At 36.5% G+C, this 20681-nt stretch overlaps 1 protein-coding gene and 1 pseudogene across 4 annotated transcripts in view; both read left to right on the plus strand.

Moving 5' to 3' along the window:
• Positions 1–20681, plus strand: part of LIN7A (lin-7 homolog A, crumbs cell polarity complex component) — a 216906-nt gene that overhangs the window by 164954 nt on the left and 31271 nt on the right. For all 4 annotated transcript variants that reach the window (XM_032645005.1, XM_032645004.1, XM_032645002.1 and 1 more), the window contains 2 exons: positions 9382–9453; positions 11740–11949. In XM_032645005.1, the coding sequence (XP_032500896.1) occupies positions 9394–9453; positions 11740–11949 (270 nt within the window). In that variant the 5' untranslated portion in view covers positions 9382–9393. The remainder of the gene's footprint in view (positions 1–9381; positions 9454–11739; positions 11950–20681) is intronic.
• LOC116760426 lies at positions 6763–7993 on the plus strand (annotated as a pseudogene).

Genomic DNA, 20681 nt, shown 5'->3' on the forward strand with positions numbered 1-20681 from the left:
GTTAGTTGAGAGTAGGCAGCTGCTCACAGGGATTCAGGAGCTCCAAGTGATCAGAGCTGATGTCTATGTGTTTCCCTGGCCTTTCTCTTGCAGTTACAGGTTGCTACTACAGCTGATAATATCCACAATCAGGATGAGAAATAGAGGTGGGGAAACAGACAGTGTTTATACCAAAACAGCAACACTTTCATAGAAGCCTCTCATCTACTTCCAGTTGAATTCTCGCTGGACAGAACTGGTTCATGTGGCCAGGCAGTGCTGGGAGGAGGGAGTGGAAAATGGGGGTAGGGTAAGGTGAGTCTAAGTAGTGTTTGCCTCACGCAGCAACTTTAAATAACATCAAAATACGAGAGTCAACACAGCTATCTGCAAGAGCGGAAGACAGAACAATCAGAATCTAGTTTTGAACTCAAAGTTTTTTCCACACTTCTCACCAAGCAGCTAAATTCTAAAGGCATTGTTCCAACCAAATCTCAGACACACATATAATAGTAATAATAGAAATATAGCAGCTATTATAATAAAAGTATAAGAATAACAGGTTATGGTTCATGAAGCCACATACTTTGTCTTCTTTGGCTGACTCTTGAAGGTATCATTTTACATAGTAGAAAACTAAGGTGCACAGATAGTAGGTCCCTTAAAGTCACATAGAAAAGGAGCAAAGGGCAAGAAACTGATGATATAGATTTGTCATCCCTTTCCTACATCTCTGTACCAATCAGGGTTTTCAAGATCAAGAAGAATGATTCAGTGTAAAGTTTATATTGTGATATTGTCTACATAGTCTATGATAAATGAGAGCTAAGAAGCAAGAATCCTCTTGCACTTGAATTTTAGCTCTTGTTTTAACTCTAACTGGGAATTCTGTTGTAAATTTGGTCCACAAGAGAAGCTTTTATGACATTTGTACTTGATATTCTCCCAGTGACAAACTTTCTATCCAGAAAAGATAGGCTATCTGCTTTTTAATATAAAGAAACGTAAAATTTAAACTATTCACTTAAAATATTTTAAAACACTCCTTCTATAATGAACATTAATACTAATTCAAAGTTTTAGAAACAGCCAATATATTTTTTTTCATATTTTGGCCCAGGTGCCTAACCTACTGACTAGAGTAGCTTGTAAGTAAATATTAGTTGAATGAATGAATAAATGGATCTTTTTGAACCAACTCACCACAATTCCACTGCCTTTATTGAATTGATCTGTATTTGTAAATTTTCAATAGCTTAGAATAGCTTCTAAATATACAAAATGCTATTGAATTTGTGGGATTTATTCAAGGTTAGGAAATTATTGACTAAGATGTAAACTAAAACTCTATACAAGAGTTTTTATAAATTATTTGACTTTCACTAGGAATTAAACCCATAATATCCAATAGAATCTGCTTAGAAATGCTGTAGGTAAGGTTGCCAGACATTTGGGGACCCAAAAGATTCAGAGGATCATAAGCCCCATGCACTGTCCCTTGAAGAAGCTCGTACAACCATTTTCTGTTTTCCCTTCAGAAACTTTCTCAGGGTATCTGGGAAATAGTTTAGCTTTCCATAACACCTTTCTTCAAAATTTTATACTTTTACAATTGTCCTTGAAAAGTAAGATAGGCAGGGATAGGTTTTGCCCCTTAGGAAGTAAAAAGTTAAGAAACGTTCCTAAGATGACATAGCTAATGGAAGTAGAATTAATATCTCCAAATTTTGACTTGACTCTATAACTAGACCATGACCTTTTTAGCTCACTTTTGAAAATCAACTATCAGAATCTATTGTATTTTATAGGAAAAAAGACTGACAATAACACTGGATTTATTTCACTTAATCTTAGTAGGTTATAACCAGAAAAGAGGATTAAAATGCTATTTCACTTTCATTTGGAGTGGTGCATTTGTTGGTTTCAGAATCGTATTGTTGATTGGCAGCCACCACTTGTATAGTGGTAGACACCGTATAAAACCCAGAAACTTTTATGCAAAATATAAGTACTTGTGACACCTGCACATCTGTTTCAACACATGCTGCCAAAATAGTAGTGGTCCGATGTTGTCTCAATATAAGAAAACCTGATGTGGTTAAAAGAGGAAACGTTTGGGAGGCAACTAGATATCAATTTCTGTACCAAATTGGCCACTAACTAGCTGTGCAGTTGTGGTTTTGTTATCATCTCCATGGCTCTTTTCTTGTGTGTAGAATGCCTGAATCACAAGTTGTGAGAATTAAATGAACTCATAAATATAAAATGCTTAGCACTACTCTTGGCCTACAGTAAGTCCTTGTTAAATGTGCACCAGAATCATATTTGACTCCAAAAATTATTTACTGAACATTTACGAGACCCTTCACTCAGTGCGATACAAGTGTTGTTTTATAGCTCACTAATTATTACACATCAAAAGAAAATATATAGCTTGATTCATTAGTTCAGGGTTTCACAATCTCAGCATCATTGACATTCTGGCAGATAATTCATTATTGTGGGGAGCTGCCTTGAGCATTGTAGGATGTTTAGCAGCATCCCGGCTACTGGGCATGTCGACTATTAGATGCCAGCATCACCATCCCTCTCCCCATTTGTGACAACCCAAAATGTCTCCAGACATTGCCCAGTGTCTCCTGGAGGCAGGGGCAAAATTCCCCTAGTTGAGAACTACAGTCTTTGATCAGTTCTTTCTAAAAGTGTTCATAGACTCCTAGTCCTAGAGGATTCTTCCTCAAAGATCCCAGGGTCAAATACATTGGGAAACATTAAATAATAATGATAATAGTAATGATAATAACTAATTTTTTATGCACTTACTACATCCTACAAACTGTTCTTATCTTATTGAATCTTCACAACAGACCTAGAAGTTAATTGATGCTTTAAGCACATTTTTCAAATGCAAAAATTGAGCCCCAGAGAAATGAAGTAACTGACAAAAATCATACAATTATTAAGTGGCCCAGGGTTTGTTTCCAAGCCATCTCCAGAGCCTGTGCAATTACCTACATATAGTACTACTTCTTGCATAGCACATTTTTAAGTTCACAGTTCAAATTGGAGTGTTAAGGATAATTATTCTTAATTTGTATTTGCTTTATCTCAGGCTCTTACAAAATTAGTTTTTCTTTTGTGCTTCAGTTTTCCTCATTTTTATTTTTTATTGAAGTATAATTGACATATATTAGTTTCAGATGTACAACATAGCAATTTAATATTTGTATACCTTGTGAAATAATCACTACAGTAAGTCTAGTTTAAATCCATAACCATGAATAGTTACAATTTTTTTTCCTTGTGATGAGAACTTTTATGATTTACTCTCTTAGTAACTTTCAAATATGCAATACAGTATTATTAACTATAGGCACCATGCTGTCCACCATATTCCCATGACTTATTTTGTAACTGAAGTTTGTACCTTTTTGCGCACTCCCAGCTCCCCTCCCTGGCAACCACCAATCCGTTTTCTGTATCTATGAGCTTGGTTTTATTTATTTTTTTTTTTGGTTTTTTTAGATTCCACATATAAGTGAGATCATGTGGTATTTATCTTTCTCTGTCTGACTTATTTCACTTAGCATAATGCCTTCAAGATCCATCTACATTGTTATGAGTAACAAGATTTTACTCTTTTTTTTTTTTTTTGGCTGACTAGTATACCATTGCATGTATATACCACATCTTCTTTATCTATTTATCCACTGATGTCCACTTAGGTTGTTTCCATACCTTGGCTACCCTAAATAATGCTGCAGTGAACATGGGTGTGCATATATCTTTTCAAATTAGTGTTTTCATTTTCTTTGGATAAATACCCAGAAGTGAAATTACTGGATCATATGGTAGTTCTATTTTTAATTTTTTGAGGAACCTCCATAATGCTTTCCATAGTGGTGCACTAATTTACAATGGCACCAACAGTACATGAGGGTTTCCTTTTCTCCACATCCTCTCCAACACTTATTTCTTGTCTTTTTGGTAATAGCCATTCTGACAGGTATGAGGTGATATCTCATTATGGTTTTGATTTGCATCCCCTGATGGTTAGTGATGTTGAGCATATTTTCATGTGCCTCTTGGCCATCTGTATGTCTTCTCTGGAAAAATATTCAGATCCTCTGCCCATTTTTTTATTGGACTGTTTTGTTTTTGTTTTTGCTGTTGGATGAGTTTTTCATACATTTTGGGTATTAACCTTTTATCAGATATATGATTTGCAAATGTTTTCTCCCCTTGAGTAGGTCACTTTTTCATTTTGTTGACGATTTTCCTTGCTGTGTAGAAGCTTTTTAATTTGATGTAGACCCATTTGTTTATTTTTGCTTTTGTTGTCTTTGCTTTTAGAGTCAGATCCAAAAAATAATCTTTAAGATTGATATCAAGGGTCTACCACCTATGTTTTCTTCTAGGAGTTTTATGGTTTCAGGTCTAACATTTACGTGTTTAATCCATTTTGAATTAATTTTTGTGTATGGTCCAAGATAATAGTTTAGTTTAATTCTTTTGCATGTGGCTGTCCAGTTTTCTCAACACCATTTATTGGAGAGACTGTCCTTTCCCTATTGTGTATTCTTGCTTCCTTTGTCATAAGTTAATTGACCATACATGTATGGGTTTATTTTTGGGCTCTCCATTCTGTCCTATTGATCTCTGTGTCTGTTTTTATACCAATATCATACGGTTTTGATTACTACAGCTTTGTAATATAGTTGGAAAACAAGGAGTGTGATGCCTCCAGCTTTGTTCTCCTTTTTCAAGATTGCTTTGTCTATTGAGGTCTTTTGTGGTTCCATATACATTTTAGGATTGTGTTCTATTTCTGTGAAATATGCCGTTGGAATTTTGTTAAGAATTGCATTGAATCTGTAGATTGTTCTAGGTGACATGGTCATTTTAACAATATTAATTCTTCCAGTCCATGAGTACAGAATATCTTTTCATTTATTTGTGTCTTCTTCAATTTCTTTCATCAACATCTTATTAGTTTTCAGTATACAGGCCTTTCACCTCCTTGGTTTAAAAAAAGCACTTTTTGTTTTAATCAACTGATGACAACCATTCCTCCTCCCCCAATTATTTGCTACATGATTGTCCTCATAAACATCCTTGAATGCAAACAAACACGTCACTCCTCCGGAAAAGATGACCACAATGACTCCAGACAAACTCAGTTGGCCAGGAGCCAAGGAGGGAGAAATTTACTCTGCTTGGGGAAGGCAGAGAATGTTTAACAGAGAAGACAATATTTGAATTAAGCCTTTAATGATTGTGTTAAACTTAGATAAATAAGAGTCTTCCTAATGGAAGGGCATTCCAAACAGAACATACAGCATGTGCAGAAGCCTGGGCAACTAAGAGGGTACGATATGTTTGGGTAATGGTCAGGGAGGAGAAAAGGAAGTACGAAAACAAGACTAAAGAGGAGGCTGTGCTCTGCATTATTTTCACTAGCTTGACTTTTGTAAGAATTTGACTTTGCAACCTTTATTGTAAGGGCAGCAGACAGCCAAGAGCACAGCAGTAGTATGGTCAGGTAGGTACTTGATGTTGATAACTAAAGTCTATAGTGTTTTGGTGGTAGAGAGACCCAATTAAGACACTAATTCCGTGCTTCGAGCAACAGATAATAAATAAGTTAGGATGGAGCAAATGGGTCAGATTTGAGAGAGTTTATTAACAAGGGAAACAGGCAAACAGGCTGGAGAAAATCCTCCTCTTAAATGGGCTGTAAGAGCAAGTAAGTGGCATTTATTTGTGGAAGGGCCATTTCTGTGAAACAAAACGATACACTTTCAAGGAAATAACATGGAAACATGTTTAGCAGTTATTTTGGTAACCTAAAGAATTTGCATGAACAGGTCCCAGTTCCACAAAATGCTCTTCTGGAAACTTGCTCTCTTCCTGTTCAGATTTCCCACAGAAACTGAATACCCCAGTTATTTAGTGGAAACATAGGGATTAAAGGTGGATCCTCAGTAGTGCTCCTACCTTTCTACTCCAGACCACTTGGTCTTTCTCCTCCTAAATATGCTACCTGGGAAAGATGAATCAGCATTAGTGGAGATTCAACCAAATATATTTGAGAAATGAGCCAATAAAAAATGTTGGGAAATCAGCATTCAATGAATGGTTGTTGAATGGATGAATTAATCAAATTTTGAATTCACCTTAATAATTTTTGACTTAAGCGTATAAAATAAGATCAATAGAAAGGAAAAAATCTTCAATTAAAATTTTCCTATTTCATCTTTTACTGATGTAGTTAATGGGTCACTCCTGAAAAATACTCCAGCATAATACCAAATGGACTTTTACCCCTGTGCCTTATGCAATAGATATTTACAAATTTATTATTTAAATCTTCAAAATGAGCATATAATCAAGCATATTTAATCGTGTTATTTTTTCAAAATATCTTCTTCAAACTATCCTTTAAAAGTCATCCTCTATACTTCAGTTTATTTAAAATTGAGCAATTTATTTTACTACTGATTTCCTAACCCCTCCCATCCCTGGTCGTTTAAAGGAAAAACAGTTTTTCTGTTATGTTTCAACAATTTGTATAGTTGTGTCTAGAATCATAATTAGTAATAATATCTGCTGTCTAAGGAGTACCTGCTGTGGATGGCGTTTTGAAAGTATTCTTTCAAAGATAACCATACTGGCCGGGACAACCCCCATCTTCTTGAGGTGCATTGGGCAAGCTGGCGGTGCTGGGGAGGGGAGATGTTGCGGTCGCTGTTAGTGACCCTGTGGTGCGTCTCTGTGGGACCGGGAACTTAATGATAGCCAGAATGGCAGAAAATGGTGATAATGAAAAAATGGCTGCTCTGGAGGCCAAAATCTGTCATCAAATCGAGTATTATTTTGGTGACTTCAATTTGCCACGTGACAAATTTTTAAAGGAACAGATCAAACTGGGTGAAGGCTGGGTACCTTTGGAGATAATGATAAAACTTAATAGGTTAAACCGTCTAACAACAGACTTTAATAGTAGAAGCATTGAGCAAATCAAAGGCAGAACTCATGGAAATAAGTGAAGCAGAACTCATGGAAATAAGTGAAGATAAAACTAAAATTAGAAGATCTCCAAGCAAACCCCTCCCTGAAGTGACTGATGAGTATAAAACTGATGTAAAAAACAGATCTGTTTATATTAAAGGCTTCCCAATTGATGCAACCCTTGATGACATAAAAGAATGGTTGGAAGATAAAGGTCAGGTACTAAATATTAAGATGAGAAGAACATTGCACAAAGTATTTAAGGGATCAATATTTGCTGTATTTGATACCATTGAATCTGCTAAGAAGTTTGTTGAGACCCCTGGCCAGAAGTACAAAGACACAGACCTGCTAATACTTTTCAAGGACGATTACTTTGCAGAGAAAAATGAAGAAAGAAAGCAAAATAAAATAGAAGCTAAATTGTAAGCTAAACATGAGCAAGAAGAAAAACAAAAGTTAGCAGAAAATGCTGAAATGAAATCTCTAGAAGAAAAGATTGGCTGCTTGCTGAAATTCTCGGGGAACTTAGATGATCAGATGTGTAGAGAAGATTTGCATGTCCTTTTCTCAAATCATGGTGAAATAAAATGGATAGACTTTGTCAGAGGAGCCAAAGAGGAAATAATTCTGTTTAAAGAAAAAGCTATGGAAAGCAAAAGACGCAAATAATGGTAATGTACAATTAAGGAACAAAGAGGTCACCTGGGAAGTTCTAGAAAGAGATGTGGAAAAAGAAGCATTGAAAAAAATAGTAGAAGATCAACAAGAATCCCTAAACAAATAGAAGTCAAAAGGTCACAGGTGTAAAGGAAAAGGAAAGGGAAATAAAGCTGCCCAGATTGGGTCTGCTAAAGGAAAAGTACAGTTTCAGGGCAAGAAAACTAAATTTGATAGTGATGATGAACATGATGAAAATGGTGCATGTAGACCAGTAAAAAGATCAAGAGAAGAAACAGACAAAGAACCTTCATCTAAACAACAGAAAACAGGGTTTCCCTAGTGGTGCAGTGGTTGAGAGTCCACCTGCCGATGCAGGGGTCATTTTGTGTCCCGGTCCGGAAAGATCCCACATGCCGCGGGGCGGCTGGGCCCGTGAGCCATGGCCGCTGAGCCTGCGCGTCTGGAGCCTGTGCTCCGCAACGGGAGAGGCCGCAACAGTGAGAGGCCCGCATACCGCAAAAATAATAATAATAATAATACAACAGAAAACAGAAAATGGTGCCAAAGATCAGTAATTTAGTAAACATTTTTTATTCCTTTTAATTAGATTTTAAGCTGCTTTTGTCTTTGGAGGCTTTTAAACAGAAAACCGAATTAGGTCCACTTCAATGTCTACCTGTAAGAAAGGAAAATTTTTTTGTTGTTTAACTTGTCTTTTTTTTGTTGTTGTTATTGTTATCCAAACGAGTATGTTTTTATGTATAATTCTGTTTGTGTTCTTTCAGATTATTCAAATATCAAAGGAAACATTCTTCCACTAAATTGCCTTTGTAATATGAGAATGTGTTAGTACAAAGTAATAAACTGTATACTGCATAAAAAAAAAAAGAAACGACCATACTAAATAAATATTCTTTACCCAGTTTTTAGATGGGCAAAAAAAGCGTCAAAGTGGTAAAGTAGTTCAACCAAGACCTCATAGTTCCCCAATTGTATTATAAGGCTCAAACGTAGGTCCGTTAGTCAGCAAAACCTGTATGCTTTCTTTTTTTTTTTTTTAACCTGTATGCTTTCTATGACATCATTCTGGGTCCAGATTTTACCCCCCATTTTTTCTATTTCACCTAAATGTTAACATGAACCCATAGTTGATATGTTGTTCTGTATTACTAATTCCAAGAATCTCTTACTTTACTTGTCTTTGCTCCTGAATCTCTATAGTTATGAATGTGTATCAGTAACACATTCCAACTTGCATACCTTCCAACATTCAAGGAAAAGATATTGTAATCCCAGCTCTGTGGAATATTAACTTAGAAAACTATTTTTAAAGTGTTACCTAGATTCAGGAAATAACTATATACATTATTTTTATTACGCATTTGAGAGATAGAACTATAAATAATGGTAAAAATTTTTACCAACAGCGGTTTTTATAAAACCAAATATAAAAGTTTTATTACTTGATAAACATGGATAGCCAAATTAAAAAGTGAATAAAAGTGATTGCCCTGTCTTCTCTGCCCTAACCACCACCTGCCCGCTCCCCCGCCCCCCAAAAAATAGGAGGGATTTTTGTTCCAAATCATCAGGATAATTGATTCAAACCTATTTCACTTTGTGATAGGGAACTTCTGTCTTACAATGAAAACTTATTGTCCTATCTGCAATGAAAGAATTGATATTCTTAATGTTCTTACACGTTCTTTTTTTATGTGAACATTTTAGGTGTATCAATATATGCATGAAACGATAACTGTTAATGGCTGTCCTGAATTCCGTGCCAGGGCCACAGCAAAGGTAAGACTTGAGTAACTTTAAAAATATACTTAACCCCAGTGATCTAGTAATTGATTGTGCGCGTGTGTGTTTCAGGTATTCTCGTGTGTACACTGTAAGAGAATTTAGACATCAGTGGCAGCCCAGAGTCTAGAACCAGTACTACTTCCCAGGTAAAAATCCTAATGGAAAATTGAACGTTTCTGCTGCTTCTGTAGCTTAAGAAAGGAGAATGATTTCATTAAACTCACTGAATGTTCATTTGGCACAAGCAAATCTGCTGGTTCATTGTATAAATACTTCTTGGTTTTCTGACACATTCCTCTGATCCAAAAGAACCTGTTCCCTATTCAACGCATGAAGATTTGTACAAGTCTAAAAGTTTGACCCAAGCTAGACATGACGAGAACTCACCTGATACCCACTGATGCAGGATTCTTCCATGTACTCAGCAGAGTAGCTGAATGAATATGATGTTGACCTAAAGGGAAGGTCTGTTACCTGTTTTGGTAGTGACCACATTTGCTCTTGAAAAACTCAAATCCAGAGATTGCAGAGACCTTCCGAATGAAAATGTTACAGCAGTAGGATCATGAAATTATCTGGGAAACAGACCATAGGAAATAATAGTTTTAAACTAAAATCACTAATGCAGTTCTTACTTTACAAGTACAGAAATGTTATAATAGATATATATTTGCTTTTTAAAAGCTTTTCTCTTTCTAATATGTGTAAGAAATAAGAACTGCTGAAAATAATCAGAATTTTCCATTTAATTCTTTTGTGTTACATCACCGCTTGTTTGGTTTCTCTCCTGATTTTTTCAGTTTTCCTTCTGTAACTGAACACTATAGATTTGTGATTTTTTTGTTTTTTGATTTTTTTAACCCAGGCAAAAAGAGGGTATTATTATCATTACATCATGCTTTGCTTGTACTGAAGTGGAACACACACAGAAAAATGATCCCTACATGGTTTAATTAAGGGGAAAGTGAATTATGTAGTGTTTTACCATTCTCATTTCTTATTCATGTAGAACAGCAGGACAGCAGCATAATGTTGCAATAGCACAATATTTTCTGGTTGTTTCTGGGCTGTCTGCATTGCATCCATGTCAGCCATTAAAATCTATGCATGACAGCAAGGTTTGCATGAGCAAATGCATGTAGCTAAAAGCAAGCCATTATTTCCATATCATTCACTATCTTTCACTAAATGCAGACAGTAGCATAATGCTAAATTGATGTGATAATGCTGTGTGTGGAAAAGAATGTACAGTCGTTGGGAATCAATATTTTCACAGTGTTGAGTAAATCGCTTTATAGTAGGTATCTAACCAGCTGTGGTTAAGGCAGTTTACCAGAGGTGGAAAATAAGAAGCAGGCAGAAGAATCTTTTCTTGATAGAAACTATTTAAATCTTCTCCATGGAGGGGAGGGGGGTGAAAACTAATGGTAAGTTGTTTCCTTCAACTTAGTTTTTAAATTAATATATATGAATTTTAAAATAAAGTTATATCCATATTAAATGATATTTTGTACATCTAGGTATAAAACCATGGACTGCTCATTTTGCCTACGTTACTGCAGTAGTTGAAATATTAATGTAAAATATAGGGGGCAAAAACCTGTGCCAGATAAGAGGACCTCATAATAATATGGAATATTGATATGAATAATTATAATCTGAATCTATTATTTTCTTTTAGCTTTTTTTTCTTTTAGGCATTTTCAATGAAAAAAGAAAAAGAAACTAAATTTTCTAAGCCAGTGGTTTGGCAATAGCAAAATTCTAGATGTATTCACCAGTATATGTACATATAAATGCTCCTCTGTGTATTGAATACATTTACGTGCAAACACCAAGTTAGACCGTGTATCATACAAAGAAGTGGAAGCCACGATCTCGGCCCTTCGGGTGCCCATGGTCAACATATATACGATATATACAGTAATTATAGTTTATGTACCGTATGTAGGTATTATGTACCAAAGCTATTTGGAGTCCAAGAATAGGAAGATTTGCGTCTAACCAAGGTTAGTGGGAAAGATGTTTATGAGGAAGGGAAATTTTTATCATAATGGGTAAGGTCTAGAAAGGTGGAAATATCAATAGTTGGGCTGAGCTTTACCAAAGAAAGGAATTATAAAGGACATCTAAATGAAGAAAGCCCCCTCCCTTTCGTGTTCTTTCTTTCACAGGAGAATGCTATAAAATAGGAGGAGTTGCCAGATCTACACACTGCAGGTCATGTGATGAGCCTTATTTCCCTCGTTTTTATCACCCAATGACCATCTTTTCTTTCAGGCAACAGTTGCAGCTTTTGCAGCTAGTGAAGGCCATTCCCACCCTCGGGTAGTCGAGCTGCCAAAAACGGATGAAGGCCTTGGTTTTAATGTGATGGGAGGAAAGGAGCAAAATTCCCCCATTTATATCTCTCGCATCATTCCTGGAGGGGTGGCCGAAAGACACGGAGGCCTCAAGCGAGGTGACCAGCTACTATCAGTGAATGGAGTGGTACGTTCATAACATAATCAGAGGTTTTTCTCTCTAAGCACATTCTTGTTTTTCCCCTGCTGTTACTAAAGTCAATGTTGAAATCCTAGAACAAATCTTAATTTTGTGTCCAAACAGCTTCCTCAGCATTGATGGATATTAAGCCTACAAAAGCAGCAATTTTATAGTTTTGATGTCTCATTTTGTCTTATTCAGGGATGATAAGTAGGACCTAGTGGGAAAATCATCCCAAGATATTATCCCAACTAGTAGAATTTCCCCCATATAATACTATAATTGAATTAATATTTAAAAGAACATAATTTCAAGTCACTTTTATTCAGTTATTATAAGCAAATATACACATTTAAAAAATAAAGCTAAAACTTCTCACTCTATATATTTTTTCATTTTCATTAAAGAGGAAGAATAATTTTAATATGCGTAATAATAACACACATGGAAAAGGCTAATGCACAGATAATTCTGTAAGCCGGGTATAGAGCTATAGTATAACAAAAATATATCAGCCTCTTTCCTGGAAAAGTTTGATTATATTATCTATTCATCATATTTATTTTAGTTTTCACATGAAGTTAAAACTAAGAACATACATTTTTTTCATAACCTCATATTCTTTGGATGCCATTACCTCCACATGTAATAACGAGTTGTTAATGAAATGGCTTCATGTGAAATGAATAATTTTTCCCCATAGCTTCTACTTAAATAAAAAATAATTAACCTAAAAGCATAAATTTCAGAAGTATAGATAGGAACATATCAAAGCTTACTTTTCTGTTCACCTAGGATCTGTCTTCTAAGAACTTAAGATTTTAAAAAATAAATTAGATTTGGGTTATTTGTGGCCATATTGATTTCTGCTAAGGACATAATATCCAAAATAAATGAATTTGGAATGTGATATTTTGTTGGTAACTATGGAGTACATTCTTCTATTTATATCTTGCATTCTTTTTTAGCCTGATAAGTAGCTTTATAGGACCCCAAATCATTCATTCAACTCCACTGATCCCTGCTGTACATCAAAATCATCAGTCCATGAATATTTTATTTCCCTTAAGCATTCCAATTCTAAAATTACCATTTCATTTACTTCTTTCTATGCAACAATGCTTTGAGATGAGCTTTTTATTGACCTTTAGATAACTATGACTTTTCAAAGCATGTTTCAACTGACAATTTTATAGTCAAGCTTTCTAGGAGAGGGCTCTAGAGCTAGGTCATGCAATTATGTCACAGAGTAATCTGTGCCTCAGTGTATGAAATTACAATTTCTCTGAATATATTGGGTAGATCAAAAGAGAGTATAGATTTTAAAACATGAGAAGTACAAAAAAAGAACCAAAACTATATTAATAGTAAGTGTATATATATATATATAGATAAAGGAACAGTAAATATCTATCAAATCAATTTAATATGAGTTGACTTTAAGCTATCTGTCAAAAGGGCTAAAGAGCCTTTGTTTAACCCATACATTTGCAGGGAACCCAGCTGCTGCCATTTCATAACCACTCATCCATTCCTTGCAATGACCATGTGACTTTATCTGGGAGTCTGCGGGAGCAGTTGGAGCAATGAAATCAGACACATTAGGCTCTACCACTCAATATCCATATTTTTATGGATTAATATCTCCTAAACCTGAATTTTCTAATCTGAGTAAGGGGAGTAGTGACTAATTTGAAGGGCTCTGATGAAAATTAAAATGAGGCAAAATGTCTGTTGAGAGCTATCCTGTGATAATTTGGTTATACACACCTTTGATAGGTAAGCGTGGTTACTGCAGAATGTTGAAAAGGGTTAGCAGTCCCCCTATGATATTGCTATTGCCAGCTATAAGTTTTAAAGCAAATTATGCTACACATATAGTTATATTTTAGCAAACATTTACTAGCAAATAGGCATTAATAGACTCATACAACCTCTTCCGTAAGTTTGATGATATCCCAGTTCTCTGCCCATTCAGATATTCCAGTCATTACCTTGAAAAAAAAGGTTTACTTGAGGCAGATGAAACAACGTTCCAGAGCCAGGATTTTGTTATCTTTATATTCAGCATCAAACAACCAGAAATTCTACTAGACTGACAGTTGAAAATAAGAAGCTTTAGTGTTCAACTTAGGCCACTGATCCTTTGGTACAGGCTGTGGGCCTCCTTAAGAGTTTTGTAACCTGGTCATGCAAAGGTGAGGGACGTCTCCAAAATCTCTAGTATTCCACTTATATTTAAAACGTTTAAGTTTGTCGATTAAGTTCCATTTATAATGATAGTTAATAAGTCACTAATTGTGTCACTGGGAATCCATTTCTGACATACGTTGCTAATAAAACAAAGCATCAAGATGGGTATAACAAATGCTTTTGTAGTGACCAACCTCTAGAGTGTTGCCTTGGTAACACTCTATAATGTTTGCTGACCACCTAGACTGCTTTAAGCTTCTAAGTTTGGAGTTTAAAACATTGTACATCTGTATAATCAAACTATACATTATAAACTACCTATTTTAAAGTACTTAAAAGTAAGTTATATACATTTTAACAGTACTACTATTTATCAGATATTCATCAAAAGGTAGTTTTCCTTCTGTAAATGAGAAATTTCATGACCCAGTGGGTTTCCAATAGTCACACAAAGTAGTTAATCCAAGGCAACAACCCTGGGCTCCTAACATTGAATCCACAAGTCTTTTCAGGATAAATAATTCCAGGCAGATAGCAGTATTTAATGAAAAAAAAAAATTCTGTAATGGAAGGGCCAAAAAGAGAAAATGTTAGCAAATGATCAAATTTACACTTTAAAATAAAGTACCATCTGGGGAAATTAATATGGAAGATTTTCAGAACATGCCATTCTAAACTGAGAACAAATTTTGGAAGGAAGTGATTTGAAGGGCTGAAGCAAACCTTACTACTTCAGTACAAGTACTCCGGGGAAAATTTCCTAGTGTCCTACTTGAAAAGTAAAGAAATTGTTGCATGGACCTTTAGACGTCTGAAAAGACACATGAAAAGATGTCTTAATTATGCATGTTCGTTTTTATGCCCTACCTGCTTTTAGAAAGGATATATCATGATATCTGATAAAAAGTAAAATATGTTAATACAGATTTATTAACATGGCATGTTAGGTAATGAAGTGGGATAGAAAGGAAGAAAATCAATAAATAGAAATAAAGAAAAGATACAGTAGAGCAAGTACTGTTTTTCCTCTTAGCCTCTTAGAAATCAAAGCAGAAGGAAACTTATACCAGCTCAGCTAGCATTGGTAGGGATTTTTTTCTATCCCTGAGTTCCAGGAGAAATTTCCCATGGGAGTTTTACAAATGAGATATTGAATCGCCTAATAAAATTTTATAGAAAACGCAGAGGCTTTTTGCGCATGGCTACTTCTTAGGTCAATCCTCAGTAAAAACTTAGAGCTGAATGCTCAACTAAAATTTAACGGTAACAGGAGGTCTCAGTGTTATAGTTAGAATTTATAGCTTTCTAATGATCTCCTTTTTGCCCTTTTATACCAAAGTGTTTCATCAGCAATTTTGAGAAGGACCTAAAGGGCTGTATATAAAGGTTACAGCCAACATGCAGCCAGCAGGGTCAGTAAATACATTTAGTGATTGAGTCTGGATACAAAAAATATCAATAGAATGGTACAATAGGCCTAATTTAATAAGAATCTACATGAAGTCCTGCTCATTTGCCCAGAAAACTAGCTACCTATATGCAGAATCAGGAAGGAATGGCTAAATAACAAAACCAGGGGGGGAAAAAAAAAAAAAAGCCCAGGGGATTTCAATTGATTTCAAGAGAAAAATGAAGCAAGTTGAGGGGAAAAAAAGAAAAACACAAAAAGATGTTAATGTAATCATAGGGGCCATTAATATAAATATCATGTACAGACAGAGGAGGAGACTGGTCCAGCTCTGAATATGCTGTTCAGCTCACACCCCACTGTACTTTGATCGTGGTTCCATCCTTGGAGAGAACAAGAAGCTCATCCAGAGTCAAGCAGTCTTGTATGGAAAGAAGGACTTGCCTTGTTCAGGGTAGAGAAGAGACTCAGGGGAACGATGGCTGCCTTCACTTGTCCTCCATTGTGTGTGGCAGCAGATGGCAGAACCAAGACCAGTGGATAAAAGCCACAGGGAAGGCAGATTACAGCTTATTATAAGGAAGGACCTTTAAACACATAGGGAAAGACTGAATCATTAGTATGTGCCCATCATTTGAAGTCTTAATCAGAGATTAGAAGACTAACCAGCAAGAGTATTTCAAAATATGTGTACAATGTAGAGGGATGGAACAGTTGGTCCCAAGGTCCCTTCTAACTGTGTACTGTGTTTTCAGATGGGCTTTTGCTGAGACTCCTAAATACCCCTACACACACACACACACACACACACACCCTCCTTATACAGGTAAGTAGGCTCTACCTACTCTCTGTGTACCCTACTAATGAGACATTTTTTCTTGAACAGAGCATTAGACATATACTACAATATAATGCTTTTTATTTATCTAGCATTTTACAGTTTATGAACAGTATTTACCTAAAATTCTCCCATTTGTTCCTCAAAAGTCTCATGAAAAGAGTAGGGTCAGAGTTTGTTCTCTCTCTCTCTCTCTCACACACACACACACATACACACAAATGGATACACACACGTGCACACACAGGCCCACACCAAATACACACACAAGAAGTGAATTTCAGCCTTTATTGTGATCATAACCAATGCTTACCAAATGTAATAACTGGTTACTTAAAAAGTAAATCCCGATGAAATCTGAATAAGCTCCGTGGATTGAGCCTATGTCAATGCCCTGGTTTTAATATTATACAGTTGTTTTAAAAGATGTTAATATTTAGGGAAGCTGGGTAAAGGGTGCATAGGACCTCCCTGTACATTTCTTTTTAACTTCTTGTGACTCAATAATTATTTCCTAATAATTTTTTAAAAGGGAGAGAGTCCACAAGAATCAACCTGAAATATGATATCCTCCTGGTGCTGATGGGAGAGAGGACAGGTGGAGACAGGAAGGCACAGGTTAGAAAGATAAAATAAAAGCATAAGAACTTTAACAATATGTCATAGTCAAAAGAGACCTTCACTAGCTCCTGAAATCCAGGCATTGTTTTAGAGCATCATTGGTAGGGAAATTGCAGTTAAATTTGCCCAGTAGTTAATCCTAAATAAAGCTGTTGATACAGTGTATGAACAGTGCTAATTGATTTTTAAGCATAACAGATGAATGAATAAAACTTGAGGGATGGAACAGCATAAATTGTTTTCCTGGAATATGGCTTTTCTCCCATTTTATAAATACCTATGCCAAGTTAAGGGTGAGTCCTCACAGCCCAAATTATTTATACAGAAAGGCTATCAGGTGTGGAATGAGGATGAAACACAAATTAGAACTGTCTAGATCTGAGCTCTCTGAACCTACAGCATCCCAGATGGGAAATCTGTATTAAATCTTACTTATCTATTATCTGAACAAAGAGAAAATATACATAAGAAGATATTTTTAATTACTATGAAATACACTATAAGATTTCTATGAAAATTTAAGCTCTACATTAAAAACACATGCCCCATTGACAGCAGTAATTTTTGTTCATTGCCTTCAGTCTTAGAACAGCACCTATCTAGTCAAAGCTCCATATATATTTGTTTAACTCCAGGCACCATTGTAAGCACTTTACATATTGAATTTATTATTTCCTCATAATGATCTTTTGTGGTAGGTGCTCTTATTGTCACTCTTATTTTACAAATGAGGAAACTGAGGAAGAGCGAGATGAAATGACTTGCCCAAGTTTGTACAGCTACTGAATGACAGAAGTGGAGAGTCTAACCTGGGCACTCTGGCCTTATTCATCCTAATTTAAGGGTAAATAAATATCTTAGCCCTTAAAAGATGAGTATTTTCCTGTATGGTATAGAAATGATCAAGTGGTTTTTTAAACTTTTTTTAACTTTTATAGGTTTGCATAAGCATTTTTTGTTGGGAGAGGGTCTGTTGTTTTTCTGTTTCTCATAAAGGGCTTTGACCTTTAAAAAGTTAAGAACCATTCCTAAAAAACAGCATTTTGGAAAAGGAGGCATTTACTTGAATTCAAACGGCTCAGAATCCTGAGGGGGTGCGGAGAGTTTGGTATGAATGTGTTTGATGGTTCCATCCCTGCCTAACCCATCACTCCACCTTGTGTCAGGCACAGAAAGCACAGGGCCAGAGTGTGGCCTGAACAGCCAGTGACAGCCCTGATCCACACTCACTCTTGGGGGTCCACGCGGCTGTTAGAGGGACGCCATACAGGCATAAAGAGGGGGAAGGCAAAGCAGAGCCTCAGCCTTTGGGTCTCTGTAGGGGCCTGGCATGAGCATCCCTGAGTTCTAGGCTAGGAGGCCTCAAGTAAAGCTATTCTCAGATTCTCTTTGCCAAGGAATTGTTATCAGATTCTTTACCTTGCTGGGCAGCTGAGTGCGAGATTGTTTGGGTTATAATCAAATAGGAGTGCAAGCTGGAATTTCAGTTAAGTGCTGAAAATTTTTGTTCTCTGAGTAATTTCATGTGACACTCCACTCACAATTGTGAAGGCTCCAAGACAAGTACGATTATGTTGCCTTAACCCAGTCACTTTAGGAATGGCACAAACAAGGCAACATAATCCGGTATACTTTGCAACATTGAACAGGTGGTGTTCTAGTCCCCTTCATTCCGAATTGGCTCATGATAGATCTTCTCACTTAAAAAGCAGAATAGAAGAATATTGTGCTATCCCAACCGAGCAGGTAACAATAGCTCACAGGCCAGAACTGCTACATTCCCGCCCTGCGATTTCAGCCTACAGGAACGGGCACCAGGTACATTAGCTCTCAGACGTTAATAGACCAACTTGAGCTTTGAGCATACCCTGAGGTTGTGCTGACGAAATTGACCGAAAATGTATCAATGCCAGAATGCACTCACATTTAGCAAGTATTAAAGTACAGGTCTCTATATGCTGGAAAGCATTCCCACCCATGGGGTCAGACTGGCCTAAATCTCTATTTAGATTGCTAGTAATGGGTATTTGACTATTCAGTTTTCTTCTGGTACAGTCTTTTTCGTAGTTATTTTTACCATTTGTTGTTTGTGTTTTTCTCATTTTGTGCTATTTTAGCAATACTTTTCATTCATTCAACAATTATTTGTAGGGGCTTCCCTGGTGGCGCAGTGGTAGAGAGTCTGCCTGCCAATGCAGGGGACATGGGTTCGTGCCCCGGTCCGGGAAGATCCCACATGCCGCGGAGCGGCTGGGCCCGTGAGCCATGGCCGCTGAGCCTGCGCGTCCGGAGCCTGTGCTCCACAACGGGAGAGGCCGCAGCGGTGAGAGGCCCACGTACCGCAAAAAAAAAAAAAGCCAATTATTTGTAAAGCACTTATTATGTGACAGCTGCTAAACAGAGACCTGGGTATAAATGTGAACAAAAGAGAAAGGGTTATAACCTTCGTGGAACTTTCTGTCTGGTAAAGAGTAGAAAAATAGTGATGATGATAATAATAAACATACAGGCATACCTTGTTCATTGTGCTTTGCAGATAATTGAGTTTTTTACAAATTGAAGGTTTGTGGCAACCTTGCATTGTAAGATGATGGTTAGCATTTTTTAGCAATATTTTAAAATTTAGGTATACATATTGTTTTTTTAGACATAATTCTATTGTACACTTCATAGATTACAGAGTAGTGTAAACATAATTTTATATACACTAAGAAACCAAAAAGTACGTGTGACTCACTTTATTGTGATATCTGCTTCATTGTGGTAGTCTGGAACCAAACCCTCAGTATCTCCAAGGTATGCCTGTATACATATCCATGTATATGTAACTGGTGGTATAGCCATCACTTACCCCAGCATAAAGGAAATTCCCCCAGAGATTCAGTTCAGTTCCACACTGGTCAGAGTAATGAGATTTTTACTCCATGTGTGTATTAGTTTCTGTGGCTGCTGTAACAAATTACCGTGAACCTGATGCCTTACACAATAGAAGTTTATCCTCCCACATTTCTGGAGGTCAGAACTCAGAAATCAGTTTGAATGATCCCAAACCAGGGTGTTAGCAGGGCTGGACTCCCTCCAGAGGCTCTAGGGGAGAATTTGCTTCTTGCTCCTTGCAGCTTCTGTGTTGAATCTGCCTCTACTTCTTTCTTACAAGGACACTTCTGATTGCATTTAGGGCATAAGTCAAGGTAATCTCATCTCAAAATTCTTAAGTTGATCATATCAGCAAGGACCCTTTTTCCATACAAGGCAACATTTACAGGTTCCAGTGAATAAGACCTGATGCCTTTGAAAACCATTATTCTAAATTCAGAGGGCTTACAAGTTTCCAGGACTATGGAAAGGGATCACTTGTCCACAGACCATGAGCACACTCGTTTTCCACTCTCAGGACAGTATGTGCTGAGTATTTTCCACCTACTCCTGGTTCTGACAATGCAACTTTCTCTTTCCCCTCCCACTTTGAATACTTTTCTCCTTTTACTTCTGCCTGTATAATCAGTGAAGCTTTTTATCCTTCTCTTCCTCCTGCCCCCCGCCCCCTGGCCCCAATCTCTATCTAGTCTTTGGATAACGGGGGGAAAAAATGCATTTCTGCCTTACTGTCAAAGTCAAAGTCTTTCAGCTATTTCTGAGTTCTTTGTTTGCTCTGTAGATGTAAGCTGAAGGAAGCAA

The sequence above is a fragment of the Phocoena sinus genome, chromosome 10 (genome assembly GCF_008692025.1).
Source record: "Phocoena sinus isolate mPhoSin1 chromosome 10, mPhoSin1.pri, whole genome shotgun sequence".
In the NCBI taxonomy this organism is placed as follows: domain Eukaryota; kingdom Metazoa; phylum Chordata; class Mammalia; order Artiodactyla; family Phocoenidae; genus Phocoena; species Phocoena sinus.